This window comes from Colletotrichum truncatum (genome assembly GCF_014235925.2).
Source record: "Colletotrichum truncatum strain CMES1059 chromosome Unknown Contig_0008, whole genome shotgun sequence".
NCBI classification, from domain to species: Eukaryota; Fungi; Ascomycota; class Sordariomycetes; order Glomerellales; family Glomerellaceae; genus Colletotrichum; species Colletotrichum truncatum.
This window is the reverse complement of record NW_027222405.1, coordinates 3,622,576-3,632,878: the sequence shown is the minus strand read 5'-3', so window position 1 is coordinate 3,632,878 and position 10,303 is coordinate 3,622,576. Positions and strand designations below refer to the sequence as shown.

The following is a 10,303-nucleotide window of genomic DNA, read 5'->3' as shown; positions in this document are numbered from 1 at the left end:
ATGGCTTCTCGAATCTCAATTCCAAACCTGCTGACGTCCAATATGGACACGCAAACAGTCTCAGCCGAGGAGGTTGAGGTTCGTCCCGAGGCTGTATGCAGACCGCACACCCCGCCAGCGGAAGACCTGCCGTTGCCAACAAACATCACATGCCATCAGATAGATGTTGAGTCGCCTGATACTACGAGCCATGCCACATCGGTACGCCAACTGCTAGCGTCTATCAAACTGACTTCCACTGGGGAACCCACTTTGGAAGACATGTACGCTATGCAGGCGCAATCGTCCGCAGTAACGGATTTCAGTATGGCCCTCCAGCAACAAATGTTTGACGGTTTCGGCAGTTTAGGTCCCCAAGACTACTCAAGTCATATGCTACCTCCTCCTTATTGTTGTAGTTCCTTCGAATGGTAAGTAAGAACATCGTCCTATCATCAATTAGGAAATGAGTGTTAATTCGTCCAAGTCCTTTATCTTTGAAATCCTTAGGCAATCAGCAACTTCTTGCCATCCCCAGCCTAGACAACTATAAGCCGGACTTTATCCTTCCTAATTACAACTATTATTGTGGATGGTGTCCCGGTTGTGCGAGCAGTTTGTGTGAGCCACTCGGTGACAGTGCGTTGGGTAGCTATGTTATGGACAGTTCGTGTGCTGAAGCCTACTTTACTGGTGCTATCCTTGGCAGTGGTGTCTCCGGTGTCTCCGGCAAATATACGTCTGTCGAGCCATTTCAACCAGGCCACTACGGCTCCGATGCCCAGCATGTCGGGCAAATGGACGTTTTGCTTGGTAACGGCGATAACTGGGATGTATCCGGAGACCAACGCGGACTTCTCACAGTTCCTACGCCATTCTTTCCTGGTTATAAAGCTTCATCGGACTCATAACAGCTTCTCTCCTTTTCCCTTGTTTCACGTTGCTTGGAGTCGGTTCACACTGTTAAACATAACGACTTTTGTTTAAGTCTAGCATGAATATCTTAGGCATAAGCATATATTATTTATATTACACAGAACAAATAATTAAAAAGATCATTTTCTTTTCAACTGAAAATCCGTTAGTATGGAAGGGCTAGCGGTAGTACTAGTGGATAGTGAAAGCTATATTAACAAAGCTATGGATTCTGAGAGCTTATGTAATGCATTAATGTTATGGAGTGGTGTTTGTTGGGGTCCTTTTACTTATGCCGCGCCTGCAGCCATGTCTACCCTACCTCGTTGTTACAAAATCCAGACTGCTCCAAGATGACCGTAATTAAAGAACGATGGATACTGCTAACAAATGACTTGCTAGCATCAATGGAATCCTCCCACGCTGCCAACTCATCCGCGTAGCTGATAGCGCATTCATTGAAGCTTTATTCGGAAGCTTCGCCTTTGATTTACGCTCTTGCTGTTTGTTCCTGCTAGATGCATAGGTTAATGTTTCTGGTCAAAAAACGCCCCGCCGCGCGCAGGCTGCTACTGTATGCCCCGGCGGAAGACTGATAATTGTTCTTGTTGTTGGTAATGTGGGGTCGGCTTCGATACGCCTGTACCCCGGAGGTGAGCGCAGTAAAAGAATGTTCTAGAGAGAAAAGGGATGTTGAGAGCTGGTTAGTAGGGCTAATCGCGAATGGTATGTTTCCCTTCCGACCGTGTGATAGAAAATTGAGGCCTTGCGGTGTAAGGCGATATGGACGAAATACAGTCGCTGACGACGCCGAACGACATTTCGATTAGCCAACGGTCAGATGAATGTAAGAAGACCGGCGGTTTTGAAACACAGTGTCATAGTGTCATACTGTAGTGTCATGTTCGAATACTCTACTTGGCGATGGCTCCTGTTGAGCGCTTGCGACGAAGCCGTTCTTCGGTCGGTGGGTCCCTTCTGCGATATGAAAGAGACTCCATGTTCTGAGTGCATATAACGAAAGAGCTGTTTCCGCATGGCCCACCCGCACGCCTATATTCAGCAGGCAGGGCCAAGATACCGGCGCTCGCAGAACTAGAGCAGGCAATAAGCCATTTTGGGAGCTTGGCTTGGGAGCGAGGTCAAACAGGCATCGTACAATAATGCGTGACAGAGAACCTTCTTAACGAATGTCGTTTGATGGGGACGCAGACACATCAGTGCAGAACAAGCTTGTCCTCGTGATTTAAGCTTTATGGAGCTCCATTCAAACTAGCTGTTGTGTATACCTATGCTGCAAATCGACTTGTTGGCCTTGCCTCTTATGCTCGTCGTCTGGCTCGGTCACGCCACGCCACGGCACTTACGATCTTTGCCTGCACTTACAAGTCTGATCGTGCTCCGCCAATAGGTCGACGTACCTTGACATGTCTTCTTCCGCTTCCCACGTCGGACATGCGTAGCCGTCCCACTTGACGGCGTAGAGAACATAGCCGCCATCAGTCTCATAGCAACCCACAATAGAGTGAAGACATGACGTCCAAGCAGGATTGCTCAGCCGAGGTCGATCCACACATTCTTGCCATACTTTGACACAGTCTCCATCGTCAAAGACCCATAAAACTTGGCGATAATCTAGCCAATCCCACACGAAGGGGTGAGGAATCTCTGTAACTACGCCATAGAACACTCGGCCATCACTTTCAAAAGTGCAGATGACCTCAACTACGTCAAGTAGCGGTGACCATGCCGCATTGACCGCCGTGCCTTTATGCACCCTCATGCTTACTAATCAGCATGCGGTATGCGGTGTTTCAGTGATGCGTTGTATTACAGTAAGGATATAGAATACTGTGTAGTTAATGTCTCCCTGTGGGGTTGAAAGATGCTCTAGGAAGAAGACCACTGCAGTAAAGAGGAAAGAAGTCCAGCAGCTCTCAACATACAACCTCAATTTATATACAACCGCGCAGACAAAATCGTCTATAGGCATGCAATGCAGCCACTTTCGAACTCGCAATCTTATACTCAGCCGCGTAGATGTGCTCTTTTGTCCATGGCCTACGTGCTCTCTGGTCTTGATCCGAGCTGCCGTATTGACACCAAGCAATTGAGAGAAGATAACCACTGTACTACGAAGGCACTTCGAAGGCGAGGTTTTTGTTGGTTACAGAGAAAACCTGAAAACGTGGCTAGTTCATTGATTGTTGCTATGTACAACGTAGCTAGCAGACTTTCTCAGTACGTGAGCAGAATCTCTCCAGTATGTCCGTTATCCCCTGGATAACATACCCATCCTGAGTCGAAATACGCAGAGTAAACACCGTCTCGTCACTGCCGTCAAATTCCATCTGAATGATAACGGGCCAATAATTCTTCGCAACCTCCCGCACGACCTCCTGCGCGAGAGCAGTTACAGCGCCAGCTCGCGCGGTTGCCTTCATAACCACGTCCCTTTCTATCCAGAAATCTGTCTGTCTCGTGTACGCAACTGGCGTGTCTGGCATGTCTGGCAAGTTTGGCACTGTGCAATCATCATCGGAGGTAGCGAGGACGGTACTGGCTTTGTCAAGTTAGAGTGAGCTGGTGACGAGGATGGTGGAATTGCCTACAACTGCCAGCACGTGCCCTTTTTCGAGTATGCCCGTGCTTGGAGACATCAGGAGTCCACTTTTGCTCGAGTTCGTTTTCATCAAGAAACGAATCCTCAAAGAGGCGTCCAGTCGAATCGTCTAAGGCAGAATAGTTTTCGTGGCGAGGAGATTCCATGTTTTTGAAGTCACTCGGGACACTTCCGGCAAACGTTCTCAAGGAGTTCACTGTTCATGAAAGAGACATGATACTAGAGCTTCAGTCGCAAGTGCCATACGTTGCACTATTATACTTTTCCGCAACTGCGGAGCCCTTGGTCTTGCCGTTCTAAGAATGGCATATAAAACGACGGCACGGCGGCCTCTGCAAGGGGCAACGTATCCGTCGCTTGTCATCAAGGATTAGTGCGCAATCATGTTTTCATGAAACGAAGCCCCTTCCGACCAGAAATCTTTCGGCCGTTTTCGGGAACCTGTTATTTTTGCTGCGATTCTTACTGGAATCTGATGAATTTCATCACTATCACTGCCATCGGTTCTATCGATGTATCTCTGCTACGGTCAACCCGTCCGTAAAGCTTCCCTCCGATACGACGCAGATAATCTCCCCACAAAACACTCCCTGCCTCAATGCAAAATCAAGAAAACATCATTGCGATGACCGGCCCTGGCTTTGCCTTCCTACACTTGTTGGAACGCATCACGTGGAGGACCCCAGTTTTGGTTAGACTGATCCCCTTCTTCAGCATCTCCGTCACCATGCGCACGATTGACCTCGGCGAATCCTGCACAAATCGCGTTGCTACCGCATCGCCCTCCTTCGAAGCTACCCAGAAACAGTGCGAGTATAACACGTGGAATACTTTCAACAACTTGGGTTCTCGTGTCAGGAGGCTGATCACACCCCAATGATCTCTCACACATGCTAGCCGCACCAGCTTATCGACAACGGTGCGTAACACTCCTTCGTCCATCTTGGCACCACGCCGCAACAGGATCGACGCCATAACGGGGTCTCCATGGCACGTCGAAAGCGTCCAAGTAAGAGTCGTCGCACCATGAGAGTCACATTGGTCAATGTTCAAGAGGCCTGAAGAGAGCAACAATTCGGCCTCCCAACGACGCCTCAAGCGAACGAGCTTCAGCAAGAGCGGCCCTGTCCAGTTGCAGCGCGCAGAAATACAGACCGTCGCATCCGGGTCGGCGCCAGACTCTATGAGACGGTCGACGAGCTTTTGCTTCGCCGCCGCCGTTCTCCCGTGTGTTTTCTCAGAACGAGCCAGCAGAGCTAGCTCGAGCGGCTTCTGCTCGTAGATGCGCAGCGCCGGGTCGGCCCCTTCCACCAGGCCGTCCGACTCGCCCGTGGCGTCCGCTCCGGCTTCCAAAAGAGACAGGGCGGCAGAGAACATACCGTCTTCGCACGACATACTCAGCGCCGTCATGCGCCAGGTGTCGATCGTCGTCGGCTGGTTCACGTCCACCTCGAACCGTGCCAGGTGAGCTATGACCGTCTCCGGAGACGGTGACAATAGCGAGTGGATCAGCGGTGTGTCCCCGTTGCTGTCGACCGTGTCCACTCCCAGTCCTTTCTCCTCGATCAGATAGGTGATGACTTCGGTTAGTCCCGCAGCAGCTGCTTGGTGGAGTGCGTTGATCCCGAACTCGGGAGACTCAAGGCGCGCCCCACGCCGGAGGAGGACCATGGACGTTTCTGCATCACGGCTAAGTAGGGATATGAAAACGGGAGTGCGCAACCGGCAGTCCGGGACCCCGTCGATATCTGCACCGCGGTCGAGGAGAAACGACACGATATCAGAATAGCCTTTCGAAGCGGCCAGATATAGAGCCGTGATAAGATAAGGACTGGGCTGTTGGGCTTCGGTCAAGTACATCACGGCCGGTTTGTTGTAGTCAGCGCCGGCTCGGTAGCTATGCTCAAGCGTGGCGAGGGCTACCTGCGTGTCCGTGCAATAGGCAATGGTGTTAAAGATGGCGGAGTGACGACCCTTCTTGACGTCGTGCTGGTAAAGTTGGGGATTGAAGAACGAATGCCAGTCGCGCGAGCATCGTGCAAACTGGGATTGAACATGGGTGTCGCTATGGTTGAAGACATGCCACGCGATATCAAGGGGGATTGGTTTCATAGGGAAGGACCTTTGTAGGTATTAAGTGAGATATCTTGGTTCATGTAACTTAGGACATGGCGCCGGGGAGGGCTTCATAATCTATGGACCCATTTATGTACTTCTACTCGTGCAGTTGCTGTTTGTCTGCGATGAGGGGCTTCTTTTTGCTGTTCAGGCGATACTTACTTACAACATTTGGTGCACAGCGTACTGAACTCCCAGGAAGCCGAAAGTGTATCTCATATTACAGTATAGCATATCTGCCAAAATTGGCTTCTACATACAATGTGGGTATTCGAATGGTCTTGTTGGCTTTGCTCGGAACTGACGTAGAGTTGAATGTAAGTGTCCGTTGCCTCACGACGATGCTCGCGATCGGGTTTGGGTACTTAGCTTGGTCTTGTCTCCTGTATCATTAGTGTTTTTGAACGCCCTGCAAACAAGTTGAGAGTGTACAGTAGTGTAGAGGTCGAGTAAATAGCGAGTAAAGGTTGAGAGAGCGTTGGAAAGAGCTCTTTGCAATGACATTAATGCATTATTGGCTCATGGAAATATGCTTGCGAGGGTGTTGCTAGCGAGTCTAATACAGTCGTGTTCGAAATTGGTTTCATGCTTTACACATGAGAAACATTGTTTTCCTGGGCATTTTGATATCTACTTGCTGAGAAGGTACAGAACGACCCATGCAAAGTACTTATTGGAAAAATATTAGTACTCCTGCGTGTACAGTCGCGTTCGAAATTGGTTTCATTCTTTACACTTGAAAAACATTGTTTTCCCAGATATTTGGGTATCCACTTGCTGAGAAGGTACAGAACGACACATGCAAGGTACTTGTTAGAAAAATACTAATACTTCTGTGTGTAATCCATAATCATCTCTTTACTCTGCAAACAATAGGCCAAGTGCCCCTAATAGCTGCTGCTGTCGGTATCTCTTTCTCTCTGGAAAGTATTGTGGAGACGTCCGCAGGTACCGTGTCGGCAAGCAGGTCCATTATTGTCTCTTGGTTGAAAGCGCCAGAAGAGTAATATGGGAAACCGATTTCGGATCCAACTGTAATCCACAATCAGCTCTTTACTCTGCAAACAATTGGCCAAGTGCCCATAATAGCTGCTACTGTCGGTATCTCTTTCTCTCTGGAACGTTGTGGAGACGTCCGCAGGTATCTTGTCAGTAAGCAGGTCCATTATTGTCTCTCGGTTGAAAGCGCCAGATGAGTAATATCGGAAACCGATTTCGGATCCAACTGTAACAGTCAATAACAGCCTCATTTCATGTTTTATTTCTATCTTGGAAACAAAACCCAAAGAATTACTGTTTGCAATAGGCAGCATGCTTGTTGAACATTCATGACGAAGGTCATCCAAATACAATACGACTGCGATACTAATCTCTTTGAGTAGACGATCAAGGACTAGATCCGAATACGGCTGACTGTGTATGGTGTGCATACCTTAAAACGGGTGTGTGTGATCGAGAATCAATTTTATTGCCAACCTCCAATCCTCATGTATTCGCCGTAACGGTTAATTCAGTCAGCAGCCAACAAGCCAACAAGCCAACATGGCTACTCCACAGCTTCCAGCGAAGAAACGAGACAGGAGTAACGAGAGGTGTGATAGAGCAATCAAAAACATCATGTGGCGTTGTGAGCAGATAAGACGGCGTTACGGTGCAAAATTGTATATTCAAATACATCAGAAGCATAGGTACTATGAGTACTCGTCTTCAAATGAGCCCAATTTCCCCCGATCAAGGGCTGAGCTGGTAAGCTAAATCACACGCAGAAACCACTCAGGACTAAATCATTGAAGGTTACTACTTACCCGATTCCGGTGATGAGATCGCCACTGGATTATGCGGAAAGATGAATCTGTGGTGAAGGTGAAGGTCAATCAGATGTGACAGTTGGGTGCGACAGCATAGTGTCCTGTGAGATACGAATATTACATAGCTAAATAGTGAAAGCCTCCTGCCTCTCTTGGAACCCCTTCAAGCATCTATGCCTGCCTTCACAATCTAATTAATAACATATAAACAATCGACTCCCCAGACATCACCTCAGTGGAGATCAAGAGGGCAATACGCAGAGCCGCACCGAACAAAGCCCCTATGGTCCATGATATTACTAACATGTTACGAGCAGGTCAGGGCAACCAACCGTGGCACAAAGCAAAAGCTTCGGTAATGATGACTGTGGCATCATTATCCCCTGGTTTTGCACTATATAGCTACACCGGCAGCTACCGACAGGTTGGGCCGTAACATAACGGCATCTTACGTAAGTCACTGGACATCATCCGGCCAAGCCTCCGCAAACTCTTCAACGCGTATCTGAAACAGGGCTATTGCCTAAGACATTTCAAGGACGCAATCACAGTAGTCCTACGATAACCAGGCCAGGATTTCCACACAATACCCAAACGGGCCAATCGCATTTCTCAACACATTGGGGAAAGCTCTGGAGGTTATTATAGCAAATCGGCTTGCCTACCTTGATGGTATCCACGGACTGCTTCCAAGTCGACATAGGGAAGGAAGGAAACTAGCACTTTCTACTACAAAGGATACACCAGACTTGATCCTAGGGATAAAGTTAAAGGCGTAATGGGCTTCGCTTGATCTCATAGTTAAAATCTCATGTAGTAGAGGTGTGGAGTCGCTGTTCACGTGGATCAGTTGACGCTCCTTATACAGTAGTCAGCGAAAAAGCCTTCATCCTATTCCCAACTCTCTGATCTCTCTCCGCTCGGACGTGTAAGCTTTTTGCTGCTTACACAGTGTGGTTATTTTGTTTGTTTTACAGATCTACATCGTAGATGTGGTGTACGTCAGCTTAGACCGGATCCACACAGTTGAACATGTTCTCCATCTCCAATAACAGACGTTGGGTAATCCAAAACTGGCCCTTCAACCCACTTAAGACCCCTGGTGTTGATGACACAAAAGCCACTGTTTGCTCTAAGAAATTGATGGAGCACCCCTGTCAGTGAAAAGCTCCAGTGGGTTGGTATCGCCGTGCTAGTTCAAACTGTGTCGATGCCAAGATGCCAGACGTCCGTGCGGAAACACATCAGAGAGTTGCAGAGAGTTGAGAACAAGCATGAAGCCCTTTTCGCTGACCCCTGTAGAGTATAAGTCACTGATTGTTATGTAACAGCGCCAGGATTGAACCCTACAAGAAATAGCTTAATTGGGCTCTAGGGCGAGCCATTTCTGGCGTTTCCACCCCAACTCTGATAACTATTGCTCTTTCAGTACTCAGCCGTAATCTGCTATCTCAAGTTATCTGCGACCCCACACAACCACTACAAAAGTTGTTACGTCCTGGGACGTCCTGGGACAACGGTGACGACCTGGGACGTCCTGGGACAACGGTGGCGTTCTGGGACGTCCTGGGACAACGGTGACGTTCTGGGACGTCCTGGGACAACGGTGACGACCTGGGACGTCTTGGGACAACGGTGGCGTTCTGGGACGTCCTGGGACAACGGTGACGTTCTGGGACGTCCTGGGACAACGGTGACGACCTGGGACGTCCTGGGACAACGGTGGCGTTCTGGGACGTCCTGGGACAACGGTGACGTTCTGGGACGTCCTGGGACAACGGTGACGACCTGGGACGTCCTGGGACAACGGTGACGACCTGGGACGTCCTGGGACAACGGTGACGACCTGGGACGTCCTGGGACAACGGTGACGACCTGGGACGTCCTGGGACAACGGTGACGACCTGGGACGTCCTGGGACAACGGTGACGACCTGGGACGTCCTGGGACAACGGTGGCGTTCTGGGACGTCCTGGGACAACCGTACAACGGTGGGCGAATTCAAAATTTCAAGTCATCCGTTTTCCGCTATGGCTATCTTTCAGAAACAGACAGTCATGGCCCTCCTGCACAATCTCTCTATAGCAATCCTCTGCGAATAGAGAATAGCCTTTCGGAGAGAAAGGTAGGACCTTGTGGTCAACCATTAACTGTCTTATGATCTTGCCAACCCGCTTAGCCTCATTCTCATCGTCAAGATCAATGTCTAGATAATGCTCCCCTTGAAGGATCTCGTTTTTCATGATCTTCAGTGTCGCTTTTTTCGTCCTTCCTGCTTTTTGGGACTGGGGTTTGAGTGTCCCACTTGCTTGAACGTCTATCATAGGTTCGAGGCGCTCGTCTATGGTGGAATCCTGATTCTCTTCCATCAATGGGTGCATAGCAGAATGGCTCGGACCGCTCGGTACCGATTCCCCATTGGATATGCTGGTAACATGTGGTAGGTCACCAAAATCCTGTAGATCCTGGCGGAAGATGGCTTGGTAGATTGACCTTAGAAGGAATAAGCTTGTGACTTCTTTTCTTTTGATGAGGGGCTCCTTTTCGAGGATTTCCACAATGAGATTACAAGCATCCATCGAATAGGCTCTTTGGTCAAGCCATGGTCGAATATTCAGTTTCGTTGTGGTTGCATTTGTGGTGAAAGCGCTGTTAGTTTGTTTTTGCATCCCATGTTGACTGCTGGGAAATGCATTGACAATTTGATCCAGGACTATTTCATCGTCGGGTGAAATGAGGTCCTGATCCTGCGAACATCGAGCTAATACCATCGCATGTCTCGCTATTTCCCGATGAGCAGAGAGTCGTTTGAGAGATCGAATTTCGCTGGTGTTGAAGCCTAGCTCGGCCGCTAGAGTTG

At 49.1% G+C, this 10,303-nt stretch overlaps 5 protein-coding genes across 5 annotated transcripts; 2 read left to right on the top strand and 3 right to left on the bottom strand.

The window, feature by feature from the left end:
* Positions 1-890, top strand: CTRU02_212480 (uncharacterized protein; the record flags this gene model as incomplete). The annotated part of the gene is made up of 2 exons (XM_036723955.1): positions 1-410; positions 467-890. 2 exons carry the CDS (start codon positions 1-3, stop codon positions 888-890), a joined length of 834 nt encoding a protein of 277 aa, XP_036584638.1.
* A 1,367-nt stretch (positions 891-2,257) lies between these two features.
* Positions 2,258-2,677, bottom strand: CTRU02_212479 (uncharacterized protein; the record flags this gene model as incomplete). Its single annotated transcript, XM_036723956.1, has 1 exon — positions 2,258-2,677. One exon carries the CDS (start codon positions 2,675-2,677, stop codon positions 2,258-2,260), a length of 420 nt encoding a protein of 139 aa, XP_036584639.1.
* Positions 2,678-3,119: 442 nt separating this feature from the next.
* Positions 3,120-3,663, bottom strand: CTRU02_212478 (uncharacterized protein; the record flags this gene model as incomplete). The annotated part of the gene is made up of 2 exons (XM_036723957.1): positions 3,120-3,457; positions 3,507-3,663. 2 exons carry the CDS (start codon positions 3,661-3,663, stop codon positions 3,120-3,122), a joined length of 495 nt encoding a protein of 164 aa, XP_036584640.1.
* Positions 3,664-4,123: 460 nt separating this feature from the next.
* On the bottom strand, positions 4,124-5,629 carry CTRU02_212477 (ankyrin repeat protein; the record flags this gene model as incomplete). Its single annotated transcript, XM_036723958.1, has 1 exon — positions 4,124-5,629. The coding sequence occupies one exon, from the start codon at positions 5,627-5,629 to the stop codon at positions 4,124-4,126; it is 1,506 nt and encodes a 501-aa protein (XP_036584641.1).
* Positions 5,630-7,252: 1,623 nt separating this feature from the next.
* CTRU02_212476 (uncharacterized protein) lies at positions 7,253-7,485 on the top strand (the record flags this gene model as incomplete). The annotated part of the gene is made up of 2 exons (XM_036723959.2): positions 7,253-7,381; positions 7,429-7,485. The coding sequence occupies 2 exons, from the start codon at positions 7,253-7,255 to the stop codon at positions 7,483-7,485; spliced, it is 186 nt and encodes a 61-aa protein (XP_036584642.2).
* Positions 7,486-10,303: the final 2,818 nt, after the last annotated feature.